The 25,664-nt window shown below is 42.8% G+C and overlaps 1 protein-coding gene across 1 annotated transcript in view; it reads left to right on the forward strand.

The window, feature by feature from the left end:
* Positions 1–25,664, forward strand: part of LOC131190551 (dynein axonemal heavy chain 9-like) — a 171,435-nt gene that overhangs the window by 81,740 nt on the left and 64,031 nt on the right. Inside the window, exons 35-37 of the mRNA XM_058167887.1 lie at positions 12,305–12,470; positions 13,320–13,422; positions 18,209–18,448. Of these exons, the coding sequence (XP_058023870.1) occupies positions 12,305–12,470; positions 13,320–13,422; positions 18,209–18,448 (509 nt within the window). The remainder of the gene's footprint in view (positions 1–12,304; positions 12,471–13,319; positions 13,423–18,208; positions 18,449–25,664) is intronic.

Consider the following 25,664-nt stretch of genomic DNA (forward strand, 5'->3'; position numbering starts at 1 on the left):
CAGATAATTTTCTCTGTAGACATTAGATTTAAATATTATGCATGATGGACCAGAAAAGACAGTTCCACCCTAACACAATTAATAGTGCCCTGATGAAATATATTTAAGAAAACAAAATCAGTTTGGAGAATGGAATTTTAATGGCAATCAAAATATGCAAGGGGGTGCTTTTAATAATCTTTTGGTTTAGCTTTTCTATGTTTTAAGTCCCACTTTTACAGTTTAAATTCTTACAGTGCATAATATAATCAGACAATTTTGTGATTGATTTAATTATTATGAGCTATCAAATTGGTGTCATCTTTAGCAACAACCTAGATACTGTCTCTAGGATGAAATTTGGTTATTGTAGAACTATATGTCAAGTATAGTAATAAACAAGAGTCCTGAGCAGTACATTGTGTGGTGTTTCTTAAATGAAAAAAAACTTGACCAGAGTTGTGTTTATACACTTGGAGGAGTATATGAGTTTGTACTACCTTGCACATATTCAGTTAAAAGCCTCTGATGATCAGGCAACTCAGCTGGGATCGCCAGAGGAGCCTTTTAAAAGAAGAAGTTGTAGAAAAAATGCTTTTAAAATGTTCTGTTGATCCCAACTGAGCCCTGCCACCATCGGAGCCTTTTTTTTTTTAACTTTTAAAAGCATTGAGATATATTGATGCAATAGCCATCTTCTCCATGGCAGAACATCAGGGAATACTGGAGAGCGTCATAGACACAGTGCATCTCACTGATTCGTAACAACCTGTTGTCTCTGCTATGGAAAATGATATCTCTCTTCTCAAAAACCTGGCCAGCAATGAGAAAGGCACTTCTGTAGTCGTGGGGGCATTGAAAGGACCTCAGTGCTCTCCAGAAGGCTTCCTATTCATGTTAATCACCACTTGGAAGTCCTCGTGGCCCTTAGGAACAGAATCAACAGCAGCCTTAAGTTCCAGAATATACTTATTGTGTTCATGCAGCAACTTCTGCAGTTGGCTAACCAGTTGTGGATTAACACCTGGGAAGATTCCACAACAGATGTCCCTCTCATTGTCATCATTACCAGCAAAGTATATCTGGAGAAATGAAGACTGCTGCTGAGGCCCTGCCATGATATCCTGTGGTAGACCTGCCCCTGTACTTTGAATGTTGGCATAAAATTGCCCTCCTTCACCTCTCTGGGCTCCAAAAGATGTCATTTGGAAGCATCCATTGCACTTCTGGACAGCAGAAAGAAAGTGATTTGCCATTGGATGCTGGTGGGTGAGAAGACTGTGTAAGGGTTCAGAGTAGGGCTGAATGGGAGGGAGGTGGACTTTACCGCCACTGCAGCACATCCTGGGACTCTCATCCTGCCACTTTAGAGCATGGCACCAGGCACAGGGTAACCGGGGTCTGAGATCAGCAACCTTGTTCCTGGAGTAATCAATCTGAGGTTCATATTTAAAACCAGGCAAATACTTATTAGTCCAAGGTATTGATCTCATTTGTGACTGATTAACTTAGGGGTTATTAGATGTATAGTTTTTTACAGCCTGTCTACTGACTTGGGGCTGAGTTTGACGATACTTGTATATAGCTTCCCTTACTTGTGTTTTCCAAATCGCATCTGTAAATCTTTTTCTGCATTTTTTGCCTCTTTTTCCTTTAACTGGTGTTCCAGTAGAAGGAACAGATTCATCTGAACTGAGGAGGAAAATAAGGGGAAAAAAATCTGCCTCTGCCTACCAGCATCCATCGGTATTCATCTGGCTAGCATTCTGTCAGTGTGTGAGAGAGTTGAGGGGTGTTTGGAAACTCAAACAGTATTGAGGGAAGGAGACAGGAAGGAGACTGGGAGTGGCTTAGCTCAATTGTTCTGTAGTAAACTGTTCTGTAGTAAAGCTGCTTTCTGTTGTGAAAGTAAAACTGAAAGTGAAACGCCTCTCCTCTGCTTGTGGAACAGATTTCTTTTCAGGTGGGGAGGGGGGAGTAGAACTCCTTAGCATCAGAGCGTGTTAATAATAATATAGGAAATCCTAATGCTCTGATGGTCATTTTGAAAAATCCTTTCTTAGTGAGCACCTAGAAGCCAAGAGGAACATACATGGCAAATTTCAAGTTTGTAGGCTTTATGGTTCTGGAGATTTCGTGATTAATCTGTGAGTGGTTTTCGTTTTTATATATATAGATTTAAATATTTTCTAATTTTCAAATCCTCATTACAGTCCAATTTATATATATATTTTTCAGAAGATTCCTAATTTTGTTAGCTTTGTAAATCAATTTGCTCTTTGAAAATGCAGTAGATACATTCTTATTTTTCATTTTTTATTTTTCAGCATTTCAAGTTTTTATTTGAGAAGTCACAAAATTTTTGCTTGCTGTTTTGGAAGTTCAGATACATTTCATTTACTTTTATACAATGGTTTTTGTTAACAACTCCTATAAATCTCATTATTAATAGTTGAATTTTGTTTAATATTTGAACCAGAAATTTGTTTCTAAATTTATCATCTTTTTTCAGTATATCTTCACCTGTAAACAATCCTCTTGTAAATGTTTTCATTCTGTCATATATCAGTACATTCAATTATGTTTTGTTTAAATTAATCTGAAAGGTGGGGGAGAGAGAGAGGGAGGGAGAGAGAGAGAGAGAGAGGGAGAGAGAGAGAGAAAGAAAGAAAGAAAGAAAACACCATATCTTGCATTCAAATGCATGAATGCTGGATGGAAATAAAGTCATTGGGGGTAGCAGTTAGAAAAAAAAGACGGCCTGTAGATATAGAGCATAGTGGCCTAGGAATAGAAATTATATTTTTCCTAGATTTGGTATCATCTTTCAACCTTCTTAAGTCAGCACTGTCTTCAGGATTCAATGATTAAAATTCTGTTCAACTCACAGGACTGTAGCTGAGAAAATCTGTCTTACTTTTGTGTTTTAAAGAAAGTCCTAGTTCCATTCCACCTTTCTTATAAGTAGCAGTGAAAGATGCTTGTTATATCTTTGCAAAAGCACAAGGATTCATGCTGGTTCTCTACATGTACCGTGTTTCCCTGAAAATAAGACCCTGTCTTATATTTTTTTGAACCCTGAAATAAGTGCTTGGCCTTATTGCCATTCACTCAAAGTCTGATTGAGTTTATTATCTAGGGATGTCTTATTTTGGGGAAAACAGGCAAGTGACTGGGGTATTAAGCCCATGCAAGCAAGCACAAATTGACAGATGCAAATAACTAAGCATTGGGAAAGGCAACATGGGAGGACGGTTTGTGTGACATTCAAGAGTTTTTACAGAATGTTTATGCTATCTAACATGGTTATGATCTCAGCAGACTTCCAGATGCAATTAGCTGCCAAGCATAAGGTAAGTCAGGGAAAATCCTGCAAAAGGCCATTGAGCCTCCTTGCAAAGTTTCTTCATGTATCAAATTTACCCGTGGAGAATTCCACAGCCCATCAGCCTCTAGGAAACACAGCAGATGCTTAATAACTCTAAATACAGTGGCTGTTTATTCCTGTATAATTGGGATCTGTGTGTCTGTGCTAGACATGTGGCTTATGATATTATTGTGAGGCGCATTCTCAAATTAAAACACTGCTTTCACGAACATGTCATTTAATCTCTCAGTAATTGCATTTCAATTTGATGTATCTCTTCTACACTTGTTAAGATTCTAAAAAGGTTGTTTTCTATGTTAATTAAGCTTTAATTAAATGCTTATTTGAAAACCGTATCTCACTTCCAGAAATTTCAAAATTGTCATGGTCTAGGTTGTTGAAAGGAGAAAATTCTGCAGAGACAGAGGTGTCAGCTTTCACCCAGTGTTTCAAATTCTTTTATGCCCCAAGCTGTCAAAACTTGGGAAATCAGATATGTTGCATGGATGCTAAATGCAAAGCAAAAAGCACTTTAATAACCTATAAATATCTAATCAGTGTAGTGAAAAGCAAATTATAAATCTTTTTTAATTGTTTGCCTACGTCATGAAATTCAGATGCAGATATTTGAAGATATTTTATTCTTGCAGGGTTGCTTCTAGCTTTAGTGTTTTACTAAAGTATGGCAGAAAATATAGTCTTCTGTTCTGTCTCCTCTTGGGAAATGGGACCCCTTACTCTGAATAAATGTGTATAGAATTGTAGTTTAAAAGTTTTTGCTGGTTTATGTATGTGAAGTGTATGTAAGTAGTGGGTTTCAATATCAGCCACTACCGGTTCGCTTGTGGGTGTGCGTGCACTTGCACACACATGCAACACTTTTGTGCATGTGCAACACTTCTGCACATACTCAGAGATGGCCAGGCAGGTGGGTGGAGCCTCCTGCCACTGCCGCTACCGGTTCGCCTGCTCCAGGGCAAAACGGTAGCAACCCTCCACTAATATCTATATATATTAATCACCTGGTTCTTATATATACATATATAGCAGTGGCTCTATATATTAACCTTTTGTATCATGTATCTCTATTGAAAATAATATAATCTACTGCATGTCTCTATGTTGAAAATCTATATATTTATATTGCCATCCCTACATGATTATGTACTACATGGGGCAGGAGGCAGAAATGATATCAAAAGAGCAATAATAGTGAAATGTATGGGAAAGTGATACATTTAGATAATGGATAACAGAAGCAGAATTCTGTCTAAAAAAGCAGCATGATGCTCATACCCACAAAAAGTTGAAAGGACTTGAATATATTGCTTTTCAAAGTGAGGAATAGCAATAGCACTTAGACTTACATACTGCTTCACAGTGCTTTACATCCCTATGTAAGCGGTTTACAGAGTCAGCATATTGCCCCCAACAATTTGGGTCCTCATTTTACCCACCTCCGAAGGATGGAAGGCTTAAGCTGGTGACACTCAAACTGCCAAACTACTGACAGCCGGCAGTCAGCAGAAGTAGCCTGCACTGCAGTACTGCATTCTAACTACTGCGCCATCAAAGCTAAACCATTTTGTAAACACAGATTCCTACGCAGAAAAGTATGGCAAGAAAAGCAAATGAAACGCAAGACTTAAACTTTGGGACATAGAAGGAGAGTTAGATTCTCAGATAATTTTAACTTAATCAAGACTGCTTGGTATCTGCAATAAAGTAATGTATCTATCCAAAACCTTCTCCTTGGATCTTCTAATATGCTTGTGGGAGTGTATCTGCCCTACTAGAGAGGGATTTATGTTCATTCCCAGAGCATTCCTGAAACATGGAGCATAGACCAGATGGAGACATTCAGGGGTTCATTAATGCTGCTTTTAGCTTTGATTCTTACTCAATACTTTTAAAGTAAAATAAAACAAAGCAGTCTGTTTTTATAACCATTGATTTCTTTAACCTGGAGAAGGATAAACTTCCATTCAGATAAAATGAATGCTTATTCAGGTTTTGGCAGAGCAGCATTTGTCAAATTGAAATAATGTGTCCCTGGAATGCATCACTATATCCGAAATGAAATTGAAAGTGTACAACAGAACCTTGTCACTAGTAATTGCTCAACAGGCCTATAGGCAATTTGCCATTAGACTCAAGGCCTTTCTTCATTTATCAATGATTCTGATAAGCCAACATATGGTTCAGCAGCTAAAATTGAGGTATTTGTACATTGAATGAATTATACATGAATCTGTAAAATTGTTACATCACTAATAGTTGTAACCATTCTTCTAAAATGGTTTATTAACTTACTCAGAACTGCTTCAGTTTTTTGTGGATGAGCAGAATATTTTTCTAGTTCCACTGAGGGAGCAAACTTGGATATTCAAACCACATTTTAGAATGGCTAAAATTAAGGATGCTGCCTAAGAATGGAGCTAAATATGATGTTAATTTTTTAAGGCTGCTCCTCAAAATAGCAATGCTACATGAAGACCTGTAATGGAGTGTGAGGATGACCTTGAAGAAGGAGGAGAGGAAGAGAAGCCACCTAGAAAACAATCAGACAAGAGAGGCAGGAGCCCCCCAGTGGCTTAATAGCTAGAGAGAGAAATTCAGGAAGATGTCAGCTCTCCCAGGTAAACCAGATAGGAAACATGACTAGATGAGCTAAATCTACTTTATTGTAAAGCTACATAACAGAATCTTGCAAGTCTGAAGGTACAAAATGTCCTGCCATCTCTTTGAACTGCTTGTTCCATTAGGGTAGGTCCTTTCTCTATTTCTCCATTAAAAAAATGTATACATGGCATTTCCTCCTCCAATTTTTCCATGTCAAAATAGCCAGTTAGTAGTTTTGCTGAAACAACATGACGACCAAAATCACCTCATGAGTTTTCATGACAAACAGTAGACTTGCATCGGTGAGATGAGCTACGTATAAATTTGATAATTAATAAATATGTGTCTCTGTGGTCCTTGACCTAGTCTAATGTTCTTAACCTCTGCACCAGTATCTTTATGGGGTTCATGTGTCTTTATGGGATTTGTTCCTGCAAAGTGTTTCTATTAGCAACCTTCCAACCTTTTGATGGCTGGAAAAATTGCTTTTTCTCAATGTCTGTGGAGAACATATAGACTTTTTCTCAGTTCTTCAGCTCACTACATACGTTATAGTGAGCTTTCTTAAAAGCAAAGCTAAAGACTTATCTTTTTCCTTTGTTTGATTAATCAATATCAGTTACTGATTTTTCTGCTTTTTGGAGAGGAATTTCTTTCATTTCACTAGCATAATAATAAAGATATGCACATACACCTAGTTGGTAGTAAATTCCCACTAGTTGACAGCCATTCTATTTATTTTTTCTAGAAGGAAAGTTTGGGAGTGCCTGTGTCCCTTCTCAGACATCCACTGAACACGTGAGGAGAAATTGCTCATGTCTTTCTAAGCTCTCTTAGGGAAGCAACACTACCAGTATCGGAACCAGCTAAAGTCAGTAACTGGGGAACTGTCTCCATTTGTTCTTTGCTGCCTTCTGTGGAACAACTAACACAGCTCTCATAGAAGAATCTAGCTTAGTTTATTTATTTTATTTATTTATTTATTTATTTATTTATTTATTTATTTATTTATTTATTTATTTATTTATTTAATCGCATTTTTATACCGCCCTATCTCCCGAAGGACTCAGGGCGGTTTACAGCCTAATAAAAACATACATAGAAATACAAAATAAAACACCAATTAAAAAACTTATTAAATAAGGCCGAATATTAAAAAATTACGATAAAAATAGTAAAACCCAGTTAAAACCAAATTTAAAATTTAAAATTCTAATCCAGTCCTGCGTAAATAAATAGATGTGTCTTAAGCTCACGGCGAAAGGTTCGAAGGTCAGGAAGTTGACGAAGTCCTGGGGGAAGTTCGTTCCAGAGGGTGGGAGCCCCCACAGAAAAGGCCCTTCCCCTGGGCATCGCCAGTCGGCACTGCCTGGCTGACGGCACCCTGAGGAGTCCCCCCCTGTGAGAGCGCACGGGTTGGTGGGAGGCAATCGGTGGCAGCAGACGGTCCCGTAGGTAACCCGGCCCTATGCCATGGAGCGCTTTGAAGATAGTTACCAAAACCTTGAAGCGCACCCGAAAGGCCACAGGTAGCCAGTGCAGTCTGCGCAGGAGAGGTGTCACATGGGAGCCACGAGGGGCTCCCTCTATCACCCGCGCAGCCACATTCTGGACCAACTGGAGCCTCCGGGTACTCTTCAAGGGGAGCCCCATGTAGAGAGCATTGCAGTAATCCAGACGAGTTGTCACGAGAGCATGAGTGACTGTGCATAGGGCATCCTGTCTAGAAAGGGGCGCAACTGGTGAACCAGGCGAACCTGGTAAAAAGCTCTCCTGGAGACGGCCGTCAAATGGTCTTCAAAAGACAGCTGTCCATCCAGGAGGACGCCCAAGTTGCGCACCCTCTCCATTGGGGCCAATGACTCGCCCCCAACAGTCAGCTGCGGCTGCAGCTGACTGTACCGGGGTGCCGGCATCCACAGCCACTCTGTCTTGGAGGGATTGAGCTTGAGCCTGTTTCCCATCCAGACCCGTACGGCCTCCAGACACCGGAACAGCACTGATAGCTTCGTTGGGGTGGCCCGGTGTGGAAAAGTACAGCTGAGTATCATCAGCGTACAGTTGGTACCTCACACCGAAACCACTGATGATCTCACCCAGCGGCTTCATATAGATGTTGAACAGGAGGGGCGAGAGAATCGACCCCTGTGGCACCCCACAAGTGAGGCGCCTCGGGGTCGACCTCTGCCCTCCCATCAACACCGTCTGCGACCGATCAGAGAGGTAGAGGAGAACCACCGATAGACAGTGCCTCCCACTCCCAATCCCTCCAACCGGTGCAGCAAGATACCATGGTCGATGGTATCAAAAGCCACTGAGAGGTCTAATAGGACCAAGGCAGAGGAATAACCCCTATCCCTGGCCCTCCAGAGATCATCAACCAACGTGACCAAAGCCGTCTCAGTGCTGTATCCGGGCTGAAAGCCAGACTGGAACGGGTCTAGATAGACATTTTCATCCAGGTACTGGGGTAATTGACATGCCACCACACTCTCTACAACCTTCACCACAAAGCGAAGGTTGGAGACTGGACGATAATTACCTAATACAGCTGGGTCCAGGGAAGGCTTCTTGAGGAGAGGCCTCACCACCGCCTCTTTCAAGGCGGCCGGAAAGATCCCCTCCAACAAAGAAGCGTTCATAATCCCCTGGAGCCAGCCTCGTGTCACCTCCTGCGTGGCCAGTACCAATCAGGAGGGGCACGGGTCCAGTAAACATGTGGTGGCATTCAACCTCCCCAGCAACCTGTCCATGTCCTCGGGAGCCACAGGGTGAAACTCATCCCAAACAGTCTCAACAAGACAGCTCTCTGACATCTCACCTGGATCCACCCAATTTTGATCCAGACCATCCCGAACCTGAACGATTTTATCGTATAGATAACCACTAAACTCCTCGGCACGTCCCTGTAACGGGTCATCCCGCTCCCCCTGTTGAAGGAGAGAACAAGTCACCCGAAACAGGGCAGCCGGGCAGTTATCTGCCGACACAGTGAGGGAGGAGACGTAACAACGTCTCATTTCCCTCAATGCCACTAGGTATTATATGACCTAACTAACTGTGTCTGATTAGCCTCTGAATGACTGGACCTCCAAGAACTCTCTAGGCGTCTTCTCCGGCGTTTCATCTCCCTCAGCTCCTCGGAGAACCAAGGAGCTGGTTGAGACCTACGCCGGGTCAGAGGCCACAAAGGCATGACACGGTCTAAGGCCCCAGTCGCGGCCAGTTCCCAAGCCGCGACTAGTTCCTCAGCCGTGCCGTGAGCCAGACCCTCAGGAAATGGCCCAAGCTCCATCCGGAACCTCTCCGGGTCCATCAGGCACCTGGGACGGAACCAACATATTGGTTCCATCTCCCTGTGGTGTTGAGTGGTGGTCAGAAGGTCCAGGCGAAGGAGGGAGTGATCTGACCATGACAAAGGTTCAGTGACTAAATCCCTCAAGTCCAGATCCTTCAACCACTGTCCAGAGATAAAAATCAGGTCCAGAGTGCCTCCCCCAATGTGAGTAGGGCCATCAACTACTTGAGTCAGGTCCAAGGCCATCATGGAAGCCATGAACTCCCGAGCTGCTGTCAATGACATGCCGGTTGATGGCAAGTTAAAGTCCCCCATGACCATAAGTCCGGGGGTCTCAACTGCCACTCCAGCAAGCACCTCCAGGAGCTCGGGCAGGGCTGCTGTCATGCAGCAAGGAGCCAGGTACGTGACAAACAAGCCCATCTGACACCTATGACCCCACCTCACAAAGAGGGATTCACAACCGGCAATCTGAGGTACAGTGGTCTCCCTTGGCTCTAGACTCTCCTTAATAACAACCGCCACCACCCCACCCCTACCCTGGGCCCTCGGCTGATGGAATGCTCGGAAACCCGGTGGGCACATTTCAACAAGGGGCACGCCCCCTTCTGTGCCCAACCAGGTTTCCGTAACGCCCATCAGGTCCGCAGAACCCCCCTGGATAAGATCATATATTAGGGGGGCCTTGTTAACCATGGACCGTGCGTTGCACAACATCAGCCGGAGGCCCAGGCTCTGAGGGTCTTGACCATCCGGGGAACGGGAGAAGTCTGAGGGATCGGGACGCGCGATCGCCTTCAAACATCGAGCGTGCGCCCCCAAAGAACGATGCGAGCCCTCACTTCCGCCATATCTGCCCCTCCCACTTATCGTACAAATAGGACCACCCTCACCAGAAGGAACGCAACCCTCCCCCATAACCTTCGAACCTGTTAAATGGACACCGCGAGCACGTGCAGGAACTGCCCCCCCGACGGGCTACCCCCAGCACCCGCCCTTACCCTCCCACCCCTTAAAAATTCCCTATCTAAAAAACCCCAAAGGCTCTTCCTCGACGCATGCCACCTCTCTGGGTCCCAAGACCCGTCATTGAGGCCGGCCCTCAGTAATGAGGCGGGCCACTCCTGCGAGGCGGGGGCACCTCGCAGGCGCAAGAGTTCCTGTACTGAATATCGCATAGATAAGATAGAAGTCGGTGAGAGGTGATACTGTCCCAGGATGGCAGAATATTACACAACAGTTCCTCAAATGGATACCCATTATCTGATGACTCTTCAAATGGGGGCTGGCTTATGATGACAACAATAATATAAAGATGGAAAAAAGATGGAAGAAAATAGGCAGATAGCATTTATGGCAACAAGTCCATAATAAAGTCCTGGTCCAAGGATCTTAATAAGTCCAGGATATATTGCTAATCTGCCCATAGCTCAGTCCTAAAATCCTTAAAAATGAGGTAGGTGACTCTTCTATCACCGCCATCGGTGTCCACCGTTGTTTCCGGATAAGTCCCCCGGCAGATCGCAAACAGGTCTCCAGACATCTTCCACAGCAGTTCCAAGGGAACAATCATGGCCAAAGAGTCCCAAAAGGCCATGTAAAGTGCCGATGACATTGCACATTGTAATAATGGGAAGAAACAGGCCAAAGTAGTTAATTCTGTATTGGCCAAAGATCCCTATCTTCCTGCACTGGCCTCTTACAGATGTCTAGATGGTGAAGGGGGTGGGGAGAGAAGAAATCTTCCTCTAAACCAGCAGCCCCCAACCTTTTGGGCACCAGGGACCAATTCCATGGAGAGAGTTTTTTTCCGTAGTTTCACGTGCTGCTTACATTTTGCAGATGGGACTTAACTTGTTTGCACAGCACGGTTTCTGGCATGCTGAGGCCTAGTGCTGGTCCATGGACCGGGGGTTGGAAACCTCTGCTCTAAATGCAACTTAAGTCACTCACAACAAATTGACTGAAATTGTTATGGTGTTGGTCTCCTCCCAGTGATTTTCTAAGTGGCTAGCGGAAGCCATTACAATATGATATCCATTAGCTAAACACTTACCTTCAGGATTAGGTAAAGTATAAAGTCACATGTCAACATCAGTAATTCTGTTCCAGGAATTGCTCATTTCAACCCTGTGGTAGGGTGGCCTTTGGTCTCACCTGTTTATGTTTGTGCTAGATTTAATAGTTCCTTTGCTTGAGTAATCTTGTTCTTTTTGGCAGAAAGGAAGCGCTCCATCATTGTAAAATGAGTTATCTTATTACCAATGTGTGTGGTATATAAATGGAAGAAGAATAACAGGTGGTTTACCTGTAATTAGTTATTCGGTTATCTGTGCATTCAGTTCCCCACTTCTGTGCAGATGGCTTCTTGGGTAGATAGGTTGCATTCTTATGACTGCTATATTGACCTCTACAAATGAAGGAAAAATGAGATGAAGACTTCTAGACATATGATATAGGGTGCCCTTCCTGCCCAAAATATCTTTAGCAATGAAATGTTCATGATAAAGCATCTATGCAGATACAAACTCAATGCTTGTGAATGTGTAGATGACTATTAGAAGACACCGAATTACAGATAGATAGCCAGTTTTTCTAATTTTTGAGTGTTCACAAGATAGGAAACCAGTTTATTTGCTACACATATTAATAAAAAAATATGGTTGATGGATCACTCTACATTCCTATTAGCCTGCTGCTACTGTATTTGTTCTTGCCCAAGATTTTAAGCATCATAACTACAGATCTTTAGATTTATGATGCATTTCCTGAAGTTCTTGTGTACAGCTGCAATCTATTATTTATTAATCTATGATTCTGTTTTCATGGGCTTCTCTGCTGCTGAAAGTCTTCCTTTGTGAGAAATTATGTGATGTGATCCTGTCATCACTAGGCTTGATACTGGCATGGTTTCTCTTTTGTTTATCTTTACGTAGGTGCCTTATAGCAGATAAGGCAGATTAACAGGCAGCCTGGCAATACAGTGTTTATATTAAGAATTTGCTTTCTAAAAATGCTGAACCTTTATTTTCTCATAGCTGTTCTTGAGAAGCCACTGGAAAAAAAGGCTGGAAGGAATTATGGTCCTCCTGGAACAAAGAAACTCATCTACTTCATTGATGATATGAATATGCCTGAAGTTGATACCTATGGAACAGTGCAGCCTCATACGCTGATCCGGCAACATCTAGACTATGGGCACTGGTAGGTTAGGGATGGACAAATTGATATATTTTTTATCTAGATCATAGCTTTATACTGAACTTTATTTTGTTTATTTTCCACCCAATCTACATTAAAAACAAACAAACAAAAATATTCAGAGTAGTTAGGAGGCTAAGTTTGGGATTGATGATTTTACTTTTGACTCGAATCACTGTTATATGAGCTTATTTGTAGCTCCAGTCTGTTTTCTACCCCTCTATATACATGCGTGAATAAGAATCACATCACAATCTTTGGGCATTAATAAAATCTGATGGATACTCTAGTTAAATTTAAACTGTACATTAATCCAAGAGAAGTGGTCAGGTCCTTTGGTATCATTCATGAAGATTGAATTCATAATACATCCCCATAGTAAGGTTCTTTATTTAGTGCGAAAATCCCAATAAAACTCCTTGTTTTTATTTTAACACTGCAGACTATAGAATGTGCAATCCATCCTTTTTTATTGGTATTCTTTTTTGGCTTCTTTTTAGCTCCCCCCCCCAACAGTCTTCCTGCCAGTTTTGCCTTTTGAATGGAATGTAACTTGTGGCTTTAAAGAATTGGTCCCATCATGGATATGCATGATTTTAGAGGAATCACTATCATTATGGAATGCATTGATGTAATGGAAACATATGTGAATTCTAACCTCATCCAGCCCCCCTGCCCTCAAACTGTACAGTCTCTGTTGGAATATTAATTGAAAACAGCTGGGATGCAGCAGGTGCCTAGTGCCCCTCCAACATACTGCTTCAGACTTGGCAATGTTTGGCAGGCACACTGCTGTTGTCACTAATAATCTGTGATTAGGATGATGCATTCTTTTTTCTTTTTCTGGCAAAGGTATGACAGAAACAAGCTGTCCCTGAAGGAAATCACGAATGTGCAGTACGTGTCATGCATGAATCCCACTGCAGGCAGCTTTACTATCAACCCACGTTTGCAGGTATTGCTTTCTGATCTAGAACACTGCTGTTTTTGTTAATTACCTTCAGTTTTTTCATGCTTGATTAGATTGTGCCCAAGCAAAGAGAAGCTACAGAAATGGAACAGTTTATCTGTCACAAATCAAAACAAAAGGCTTGATAGGAGAGGAATGGGATAGAGTGGCCAGCAGAAATCAGTGGTTTTCTGGAATGATCATCCTTTATACATAGAACTAACTCATTATTTTCTATATTGCTTTAATACATCAGTAAACCATATCTCTGTGCCTTCAGTTTAAGTCGGGCTCCATCGGCCTCTTTGAACCTGCGGTGGCGAGGGCGGCGGCCTGGCCCTTCCCTCTCCGTCGGGCGTTGGCACCAGTGAGCCCTGGGTCTGCTGGCGGATTCGGCGACGGGTGTCCCCCTCTCATCTGGGGGAGCTCCAGTGGCCGGCTCGCGGTGGCGATGGGGGCGTTTCCGGTGGCGATGGACTGGCGGAGGCGGTGGGCGGCGGTGGCCTGCCCCGGTGCTTTGAAGTGGCGGATGGCCCGATAGGCCCAGGGTGGCTGAGACCTTGCCCTAGCGGCGCGGATATGTGGCAGCGCCGGAGGAAGGCCCGCGGGTCCAGCGGACACCCCTCCACTGTTTACCATCTTTATAACATCTTTACCATCGTCCCGCTCCCCTTCTTCCTTAGCCCACCCCAGGTCGTTTGTATGGGGTGGTGAACTGACTGAGTCAGCGGTTTTGTCATCTACCGCACATGGATTATCTCGAACTATTTCCCATCAGGACAGACTGGTCATGGTCATTTTATCATCTGTTATGACTTTTGTTGCCAACTTGACCAGCCCAGGATGGGCCTTGCCCGGACCGTCTCAGTGATGCGAACATTTACGCGGCTGACCTTCTTGCCCTGCGAGATGCCCCTCTCTTGCGGTCTGGCCCTCCAGATTATCGAGGCCCACCTTGAGGACGGGCTTTGGAGTCCCGAGAGGTGGCATCACGAAAAATAGGAGGCTTAGGGTTTTAATTGGCTGTTTTAATAGATTTTTAAGGGAATTTTAAAGGGATTTTAAGGGGAGGAAACCGGCGGGCTTGGGTTGGGGGTGGGAGGAAGGGTGGGTGTTGGGGTAACCCGTCGGAGTCAGTTCCTGCACATGCTCGTGGCGGGGGTTGGTGGGTCCGAGGTCATGGGGAGTCGGTGTTCCATTGGTCGAGGTGGTGCTATTTCCACGGTAAGGGGAGGGGCAGATATGGCGGAAGTGGGGCTCATATCGCGTTAGGGGTGCGCGCTCGATGCTTACAGGCGATCGCGCCCGAGCCCTCAAACTTCTCCCGTTCCCGGATGGTCAGGATCCTCAGGGCCCTGGCCTTGGCTGATGTTATGCAATGCACGGTCCGTGGCCAATAAGGCCCCTAATTCACGATCTTATTCAGGGGTGCCGCGGACCTTATGGGCGTTACGGAGACCTGGTTGGGCCCAGAAGGCGTGCCCTTGTTCAGATGTGCCCACCGGGTTTCGAGCATTTCATCAGCCGAGGGCCAGGGTAGGGGTGGTGGGGTGGCGGTTGTGATTAGAGAGAGTCTAGAGCCGAGGAGACCACTGTACCTCAGATTGCGGGTGCGAATCCCTCTTTGTGAGATGGGGTCATAGATGTCAGATGGGCTTGCTGGTGGCGTACCTGGCTCCTTGCTACGTGACAGCTGCCCTGCCCGAGCTCCTGGAGGTGCTTGCTGGGGTGGCAGTTGAGACCCCCAGACTTTTAGTCGTGGGGGACTTTAACTTGCCATCGTCCGGCTCGTCATCGACGGTAGCTCGGGAGTTCATGGCTTCCATGACGGCCTTGGACCTGACCCAAGTAGTTGATGGCCCTACTCATGTTGGGGAGGCACTCTGGACCTGATTTTTGTCTCTGGTCAGTGGTTGAGAGATCTGGACTTAAAGGAAATAGTCATTGAACCTTTGTCATGGTCAGATCACTCTCTTCTTCGTCTGGACTTTCTGACCGCCATTCACCACCGCAGGGAGACGGAGCCGACACGCTGGTTCCGTCCCAGGCGCCTGATAGACCCGGAGGGTTCGGACGGAGCTTGGGCCATTTCCTGAGGGTCTGGCACACGGCTCGGCTGAGGAACTTGTTGCGGCCTGGGAGCGGGCGCGGCGGGGCCTTAGACCGGTCGTGCCTTTGCGGCCTCTGACCCGGCGCGGGTCCCAACCAGCTCCTTGGTTCTCCGAGGAGCTGAGAGGATGAGCGCGGAGAAGGCGCCTAGAGAGTTCCTGGAGGTCTAGCCGTTAAGAAGCTGATCGGACACTAGTGAAGTCCTATACTAGGGCTTACCTAGTGGCAATGAGGGAAGCGAGGCGTACCTACGCCTCCTCCCTCATTGCATCGGCAGATAACCGCCCAGCCGCCCTGTTTCGGGCGGCCCGCGCCCTCCTCCACCAGGGGAGCGGGATGACCCGTGCAGGGACGTGCTGAGGAGTTTAACGGTTATCTATACGATAAAATCGTTCAACCGGGATGGTTTGGACCAAGATTGCGTGATACGGTGAGACGGCTGAGGTGGTCTTGGTGACATTGTATGGGATGAGTTTGACCCTGTCGCTCCCGAGGACATGGACAGGTTGTTGGGGAGGCTGAATGCCACCACATGTTTACTGGACCCGTGCCCCTCCTGGTTGGTGCTGGCCACGCAGGAGGTGACACGAGGCTGGCTCAGGCGATTCTGGCGCCTCTTTGGTGGAGGTGTCTTTCCGGCCGCCTTGAAAGAGGCGGTGGTGAGGCCCTCCTCAAGAAGCCTTCCTGGACCCGGCTGTTTTAGGTAATTATCGTCCGGTCTCCAACCTTCGCTTGGCGAAGGTTGTAGAAATATGGTGGCATATCAGTTTCCTTGCACCTGGATGAAACTGTCTATCTAGACCCGTTCCAGTCCGGTTTCCGGCCCGGTTACAGCACGGAGACGGCTTTGGTCGCGTTGGTGGATGATCTCTGGAGGGCCAGGGATAGGGGTTGTTCCTCTGCCCTGGTCCTATTAGACCTCTCAGCGGCTTTCGATACCATCGACCATGGTATCCTGCTGCGCGGTTGGGGGTTGGGAGTGGGAGGCACCGTTTATCGGTGGTTCTCCTCCTATCTCTCCGACCGGTCGCAGTCGGTGTTGACAGGGGCAGAGGTCGGCCCGGGCGCCTCACTTGTGGGGTGCCGCGGGGTCGATTCTCGCCCTTCTGTTCAACATCTACATGAAGCCGCTGGGTGAGATCATCAGTGGTTTCGGTGTGAAGTACCAGCTGTATGCGGATGACACCCAGCTGTACTTTTCACACGGACCACCCCAACGGTTATCAAGTGCTGTCCCGGTGTCTGGAGGCCGTCGGGTCTGGATGGGGAGAAACAGGCTCAAGCTCAATCCCTCCAAGACAGAGTGGCTGTGGATGCGGCATCCCGGTACAGTCAGCTAAATCCACGGCTGACCATCGGTGGCGAGTCACTGGCCCGATGGAGAGGGTGCGCAACAGGCGTCCTCCTGGATGAGCGGCTGTCTCTAGAAGATCATTTGACGGCCGTCTCCAGGAGAGCGTTCTACCAGGTTCGCCTGGTGCGCCAGTTGCGCCTTTCTGGACGGGAGGCCCTATGCACGGTCACTCACGCCCTCGTGACGTCTCGCCTGGATTACTGCAACGCTCTCTACATGGGGCTCCCTTGAAGGGCATCCGGAGGCTACAGTTAGTCAGAATGCGGCTGCGCGGGTGATAGATGGAGCCCTCGTGGCTCCCGTGATAACACCCATCCTGCGCAGGCTGCACTGGCTACCTGTGGCCTTCGGGTGCGCTTCAAGGTTTTGGTGACCACCTTTAAAGCGCTCCATGGCATAGGGCCGGGTTATCTGGGACCGCCTACTGCGACCAGATACCTCTCACCGACCCGTGCGCTCTCACAGAGGGACTCCTCAGGGTGCCGTCAGCTAGGCAGTGTCGTCTGGCGGCGCCCAGGGAAGGGCCTTCTCTGTGGGGCTCCGCCCTCTGGAACGAGCTCCCCAGGACTCCGTCAACTTCCGGACCTTGAACCTTCCGTCATGAGCTCAAGACACATTTATTCATCTGTGCAGGACTGGCTTAGATTTTAAATTTTATAGGGGTTTTAAACTGATTTTAATATTTATATTTCTATTTTAAATGATAGGGCACTGGAATAAGTTTTTTAAAGATTATTTTAATTTTGTATACTGATGTTTTATATGCCTGTAAACCGCCCTGAGTCCTTTTGGGAGATAGGGCGGTATATAAATTTAAATAATAAATAAATAAAATAAAATAAATAAATAAGTCAATTGGGATATGACTTTATAAGGTTCAAGAGAAGAGTAAGTAACAGTATTTCAGTACAATGGACAGCAGCAACCTGGTTTTCCCCACTCCAACTTTTGTGATGAATGCAAAGTCCTCATCACTGTAACTCCATCTCTAAGTGAAGTAGTCATTAAGTGAAATATTGTGATTGCCCCACTTAGTGACAGCAGTCCCCACGGTCTCAAGTGAAGTTCTTAAGCAGATCACCCGTAGTCATTAAACAAGAACAGCATGTGACCATGACTTGTGAACTCCTGCTAGCTTCCTATTGACTTTGCTGATTGGGAAGATTGCAAATGACAATTATGTACATGTGAGATAGTTGTAAATGTCCAATGGCTGCCAAATGCCAGACTTGTAGTTATGTGACCATCATATACACAATACATATACCCTTTCTCTTCTATATAATGCCTACTGATTGTGTTTTGTTTTTTTATACTATGTTCTTGCAGCGCCACTTCTGTGTGTTTGCTCTCTCATTTCCTGGGGCAGATGCTCTTTCCACCATTTACACTACCATCCTAACTCAGCATCTAAAATGGGGGAACTTCTCTGCAGCTTTACAGAAGTCATCTCAGCAGTTAATACATCTGGCTCTCGCTCTGCACCTGAAAATAGCAGCCACATTCCTCCCAACAGCTATTAAATTTCACTACAACTTCAATCTTAGGGATTTCTCCAACGTCTTCCAAGTAGGTTGCTTTCTCTTTGGGGAACTACTGGTATTTATCATTTTGACTGTGTATTTGCTTAAGGAGGCTAGATTTTGCAATTAAGTCAAATTATGTTGGCAGTGTACAACCATATCCTCTCCAAGAGTCAGTTTGCAGTTTGGCAAAACAAAAAACAAAAAAACCCCAAAAAACAAACAAACCAAGAACAAGAAACCAATATGCTGCTAAAAAGGTCAGTTGATTTTTTTGTTGAACCAAGGCCTCTGTTCTATATTTGTTGGGTTGTTGTTGTAATGTTTAGGATAAGTCTGGTCCCTTATTATTGCCATCTTTGATCTGTTTTACAGTAATGAGTGAGTTTTTAACCTATAACCTGTACACCACCCAGAGTCATTGTGAGTTAGGTGGCTTTATAAATATGATCTAGAACAGAGGTGGGTTCAGCAGGTTCTGACCAGTTCTGGAGAACTGGTAGCGGAAATTTTGAGTAGTTCGGAGAACCAGTAGTAAAAATTCTGTCTGGCCCCACCCCTATCTATTCTCTGCCTTCCAATTCCCAGCTGATCGGGAGGAAATGGGGATTTTGCAGTAACCTTCCTCTGGAGTGGGGTGGGAATGGAGATTTTACAGTATCTTTCCCCTGCCACGCCCACCAAGCCACCCCCACCAATCCATGCCACACCCACCAAGCCACACCCACAGAACCGGTAGTAAAAATATTTGAAACCCACCACTGGTCTAGAAATGAATGAATGAGTGCATGAAAAGGTAAATATTTCTCGGGCATCATATGCACATTATAATATTATCAGTTCATGAAAGAACTTCTGGGTTTTTGCTGTGATTTCATTGTTCTCTGGAATATGTATTTCTTCCCCTTTTTATATAATAGTAATTATTTATTTTAAAACTATACATCTTAGCTCTTTCTGAATTAAAAAAAATTCACTGGAGTCTTCTTCATACCATTTAATAATGTGATTTATGATTGCCTAAACTGCAGCTTCTTTTAATACACTATGGATGACCTATTTTAAAACATGCATCACAGTTTACTGAGAAATATAATTGATTATGATTATTGCTGATTAATGATTATCTTGTTTTCAATTAAAATAGAATGTGTGAAAAGCAGCCATTAGACTGAAAAGCTAAAAATAATTTCTTGGGAGTTTGGTTTATTCAGGAAGTAGTTTAATGTAGTTTAGCAATTTTATTTACTGTCCAAGATTGTTATAGGATACAAATATACACTTGTAAATATGTAAAAGTTATAATATAATATAACATATAGAAATATGTACTGTAAGATAACAGCAAACTAACTCATATAAAATAATACTAATAAATTCATTGACTTCTGACTCTCTCTGTTATAGTAGAATAAGGCATTAACAACAGATCACATCCTTTTGCTTTTCCATAATAGTATGAACAAGTCATTTCTATAAAGAGCTATCAATCTAATCTGTAAAACCCAAAGTCAAAGTTTCATTCTTTTCCACTTCAAGTATGAAGTTCAGAAGCGATTTCCATGTGAAAACAGACGTACTTATGTTCTTTTCTTCAGTCAAGGTAGTCATTTGATTTGATGGTTCCAGCATCAAACTCACATTGTCCTTACAGAAATTGCAACTAACTTAGTAACCTTTTTTGTTGTTGCTTTGAGTTACCCTCTGGTAAGATGAACAGCCATTTACATTTTATAAACAAATAAAAGTTTTTAGATGTTTCAAGGGAACATTCTGCTATCAGAAAATATTTTTTCTCATCTTGGCAGTTCACCTGGCCAACTAATGAAGAACGCTAAGTTTAGTATGTGAAACAGTGCACAAAAACATATGAAACTGACTCTATTGATCCTTAGAAGCAGGCACTGAGCAACATTACTACTATTTCCTTTTCGGAACTATAGCTAATATAACATTGAATCTAGCTTGTGAGAAAGCTCAGTGAAACTGCCTCTCCACAGCCCACTGTATAATAGCAGCAACAACCTGCTATGTCTTTGTAGGTTGGGGGTCAAACGCATGTTCTTTCATCTTCAAGCACTCTTTTCCACAACCCAGTTGCAGCAGATACTGAGCTGAAAAGCTGCAAAAATGTAAAGCCATATTTATGCTATTCTTCCAAGAAGAATAGAATTTGTCCCTATGAATGAAAGAAGAGTTCTCTGTGCAATTTGATTTCAACCAATATAGTAACAGCAAGATTGTGCATGTGTCTTGTTCATATAGCAGGAAGATCAACTTCGAGGTGCAAAAGTGCATTTGGAACATAGCAAGGGGACTTAAAATAGTGCTATTAAAATATACTCTGAATTACTTTTAATGGTCTCAAGTTCTAAACTGCACTTTTGGCTTTAAAGAGTTTTACTGTTGCAATGGCACATTTATTGCCTCTGGGGCTGGCATATTGAACTATTGCATTGCCCTTTTTTTGTGTGCATACACTAAGGTCCTTTATTTTGGCAAATTTATATTAAGGAAGATAACTCCTAAGTATTTAAAATATTTCCCTTGTTCTCTTGTTCAGTGATGATAAAGAATATCTTCCAGTTATGTATGCAGCTGCTGTCTTTGTTGGTAATATTGTAAAAAAAAAATTAACAATGTTAATTTTGGTATAATTCATATGATCTAATATAAATGATATCACTCTTACATGTGCATCCCGGCATCGGACCGGGATATTTACGGGACCGCCTGCTGCCGCCAGTTCCCTCCCATTGTCCGGTGCGTCCAGTGCGCTCTCACAGGGAGGGCCTCCTTAGGGTGCCGTCAGCCAACCAATGTCGGCTGACGGCCCCCAGGGGAAGAACGTTCTCTGTGGGGGCCCCGGCTCTGTGGAACGAGCTGCCGGTGGGACTCCGTCTTCTCCCTGATCTTCGGACCTTTAAACGCGAGCTCAAGACTTTCTTTTTCCACCAAGCGGGGCTGGCCTGATTGATTGATTTTAATAATTAGGGATTTTAGCGGGTTTTTAACAGGGGTTTTATCTTTGTATTTTTATCTAATAGTTTTAAGTATACAGCAGTTTAATAAGTTTTTTAATTTTTGTTATGGTATTTTAAATGGTTTTTGTATTATTGTCGTTTTATTGGCTGTACACCGCCCTGAGTCTTCGGAGAAGGGCGGTATAAAAATGTGAATAATAAATAAATAAATAAATGTGTGTGTGTGTGTGTGTACATGTATATGGGTGTATACAGTCATATGTATATTTGATCATGTGGTCTGATGTAGATATCTGATTAGGTATCTGATATGGATAACTTCATTGATTTGGTCCTCTACCAAAGGGAAAGTATGGACTATGTTAGGTATTTTAGAAAAGCTACACATTATTAGGACTAATATTTAAATGCAAGTCAACTATACTTATCCAGTATTTGATCTGATATATATGAGCATACGAAAGTCTCACTGCCACTATCATATATAAAAATGAAGTTCCATAAGATGTTTCCATTTGTTTGTCCATTATAGCAATATTATTTTGGAAAGCTCAATGAACTTTAATTGTTTGCATCCCACACCTAAACAATCAAACCAATACTTGGGTTTAAATTGGATTCTCGGATAATTATTTGATTCTTTACCCACTTTTACTTCTGAGATACATTGTTACTGATAATTTGTTAGTAGTTGTGCAATATTTTACCTTCACCCTCCACAATTCCCATGATTTTTCTTAGTAAGGCAGCTTTAAGAAGACTAATACATTGAGCTGCAACTTTCTATGATTCACTGGACTATCTGAACTAGTCCAGACTCTGGCCAAGTAGCACAATTTGTGCATTTATATTCTGGCCTGCAAGTCTAAAGTTTTGTAGTAACTTGGGAATGGTTGCTGTCAGGGGGAAACTCATTAAGTCTACAATGCTGGTTAATAATGGTGAAAATATTATCATGCAGGTGATAGTAACTACTTCAGAAAGTTTCCTTTTGATTTTCTCCACAAATGAAGATAGTTTCTCTCTTCCTCACATGGCAGCCCAGGATTTGACATTAGTTCCTTCAACCCTACAGTTTAATTTTTTTTAGCTCTTTTATCACAGTTATCCCCTCTTAATAGGTATACTTTGTTATCTTTGCCAGCTTTCATAGAGTGGATATATTATTATTATTATAATATCTGCTATACTCCTGTTGTATATTGCTGAGTTTAAAAATCAGAAATGGGAAAAATGAAGAAAAAAAATCAAGAGCAGGTTTCAAGCACGCAAGTCAAAGGAAAGCACTTAAACAGCTTAAAATAGAGGATCTGCTGTCATTGAAAGGAGGCTTAACTATAAGTGATGATGTTTTTCCACTAAGTGATCAATTTGAACTGCTGAACAGGGAGAGTGTGCAAGGATGGGTAACTCCTGATTTCCACTTCAAAGGAAACTCAAACAGGCACAAGATTCACAAACAATGATAACTCAAACAGTGTTAAGCTTGAATTTCCACCTGGATTTGTTGGGAAAAATGTGTATATTACTTGTAGAGACTGTGTGATTACTTTTTTTTTTTTAAAAAAAAGTTTTTTTAAAAAAAGAAGTTGTTGGACATTAAGGAGAAGCTGGACAAACTGTCTGGAACCCACACCTCATTTCTGACATAAATACAATTGAGCGTGTCCAGAAATATTTTACAAGAAGAGTACTCCACTCCTCTGATTACAACAAAATACCTTATGCCACCAGACTTGAAATCCTGGGTTTAGAAAATTTAGAACTCCGCCACCTTTGACATGACCTGAGTTTAACTCATAGAATCATCTGTTACAATGTCCTTCCTGTTGAAGACTACTTCAGCTTCAATCGCAACAATACAAGAGCACACAATAGATTTAAGCTTAATGTGAACTGTTCCAAACTTGATTGCAGAAAATATGACTTCAATAACAGAGTTGTTAATGCCTGGAATGCACTACCTGACTCTGTGGTCTCTTCCCAAAATCCTTAAAGCTTTAACCAAAGACTATCTACTATTGACCTCACCCCATTCCTAAGAGGTCTGTAAGGGGCGTGCATAAGAGCACCAGCGTGCCTACTGTTCCTGTCCTAATGTTCACTTTGATTGTATCCAATTCATATAGTTATTTCATGCTTATGCTTATATATATATTGTTGTGACAAATAAATAAATAAAAATAAATAAATAAAAAAAACTTCCCGATTTTCTGGATAGACTTTTGGATGGTCAGATTGGTAAGGAGGCTGAAAAAACTTTTAGAACAGATTTTAAAGTTGAAACTGACAAAATTAGCATGTCGTAAGTTTGATAGTTAAAGCAGATAGAGATCATGTAGGTTCTCCATCACAAAACTTCCCCTGCAATATTTTGCGAATCTAAATCAAGCATAGACTGAATTGCAGTCAGAATTTTTTTTTTCTTTTTGCAAATCTGTAATCCAGGGGTGTCAAACTCATGGGCCATAGGCGGGATGCATCACACGCTGGCCACGCCCACCCCCTTAGCAAGGGGGAAAATGTCACGATACGTCATGTGACAACAACGTGATGTTGCAAGTTTGATACCCCTGCTGTAATCCCTTTTATTGGCATGGAATCAGGGTGATTGACGCTCATCCTGACACCTATGCAGAGTTTGCAGCAGATATTTTCTCTTTGCACCCTGATAGAGAAACATCTGTCGCTGCCTCAGATTGAACTTCAAACCCCCTAAGTGTGAGGCGGGTATCTTCACCTCTCAATTACAGTCAACAGTTAATTCTCTTAAATTGTAATAGTTTCTAATGTATCACCAGAAACAAATAGATATCAGCACTTACAGCATTTAAATTGTAACATATTGAATGATTTGATTCCATGTGATTTTGTTGAGACATAACCCTGTGACATTGACAGGCAGGTGACATACAGTTAAAACACATGATACCTGAGAATGGAAGACCCTTAAGTTGAATATTTATAATTCATATTGTTAAGTATATGGGCAAAAGGAGGTATTAATACTTTATTTTCAAATAGTTGTATTTCCTTACTGTTATCCTCGCTAGCTAAAATCCTTAATCTTAGCTATTAATGTGGATTTAGGGTAATATTATTTGTTATTAATTAATGTCTTCTATCCATCTTATAAATGTATCCCAGTGAGGATATATTTGAGGAATATGTGCTGTACTTAATATTAAAATATAGAGAATCTGACTTAATTCTGGTGGGTGATTTTAACAGATTCTGTATGCCTATTTTAATCATTTGTCTTTTCTGATCATTCCACTGCATCAATTAAATGATAAGGCAATCAGTTATGGAGGACAAAAGCTATCCCTGACCACTCAGATTCAGAATATAATCAGCCCAAAATCTCCAGAGCGTTTGGTTTGTTTCAATGACTGAACCTTGGATCATAATATATAAAGAAGACAAGAGTCACCATTACTCATAATTGGAGCACTTTCCCCTTATTGTTGAGCAACCATAAATTATTCTAACATTGCTTGGGTTAGGGAGAAGCACTGAAGCTTCGTTTGCTTTAGAAATTGTAGTACTGGATTTGCCTGTTCTCTTAAATAAGGCAGCTTTATTCTTATCACATAAACTGTACTTTCCTTGGATTTATATGATCAGGTTGTGCATAGCAGATTTCCTATGGTTAGTGGCTATAGAATAAAAAAATCAGAAAGTATGTTCTGTATGCTTCATCTCCAAAGAAGATTAGTAATTCCAAATGTTCCCACTTAAAAAGTACCCTAATAGCACCTCTTAAAACTTGGCTAATTCGTTTAAATGTCTTTTGTTGAAATAATGCTTGCTCATGTACAGTCAGACTTTAAGCTGCCTTTAGAATTTTTGAATTAGGATTAAGAAGTAACATGTTTAAATATGTACATGCCATTACACCAATAGGTATTGTTAATAGATGCAGTTAAAATTTATTTCTCTTTAAAAGAGACATCTGCTTGTCCATTCTAAAGGGCACATTGTAAACTTGCCACAACTATCTGAGAATAATTATTGCAAGCGCTAGGCAGCACCCTCCTTTTTAAACTTTCTTTTTTTAAGTTATCACCATTTAGCCTAATACGTTGGTTCTTTAATATGGTTAATCTAGGGAGAGATTGAATCTGAGGCAATAATGTACCCTCCATTTTTTCAGTCTGCAGTTTAAATCAGCACAGAATAAAGAGTTTAGTAAACAACAAGCCTATGTAATTGGGGAATCCTGGGCCTAATTATTATTGAATAGTTCCACTTCAATTAGAAACGTGTGTGTGTGTG

This window comes from Ahaetulla prasina, chromosome 2, assembly GCF_028640845.1.
Source record: "Ahaetulla prasina isolate Xishuangbanna chromosome 2, ASM2864084v1, whole genome shotgun sequence".
NCBI classification, from domain to species: domain Eukaryota; kingdom Metazoa; phylum Chordata; class Lepidosauria; order Squamata; family Colubridae; genus Ahaetulla; species Ahaetulla prasina.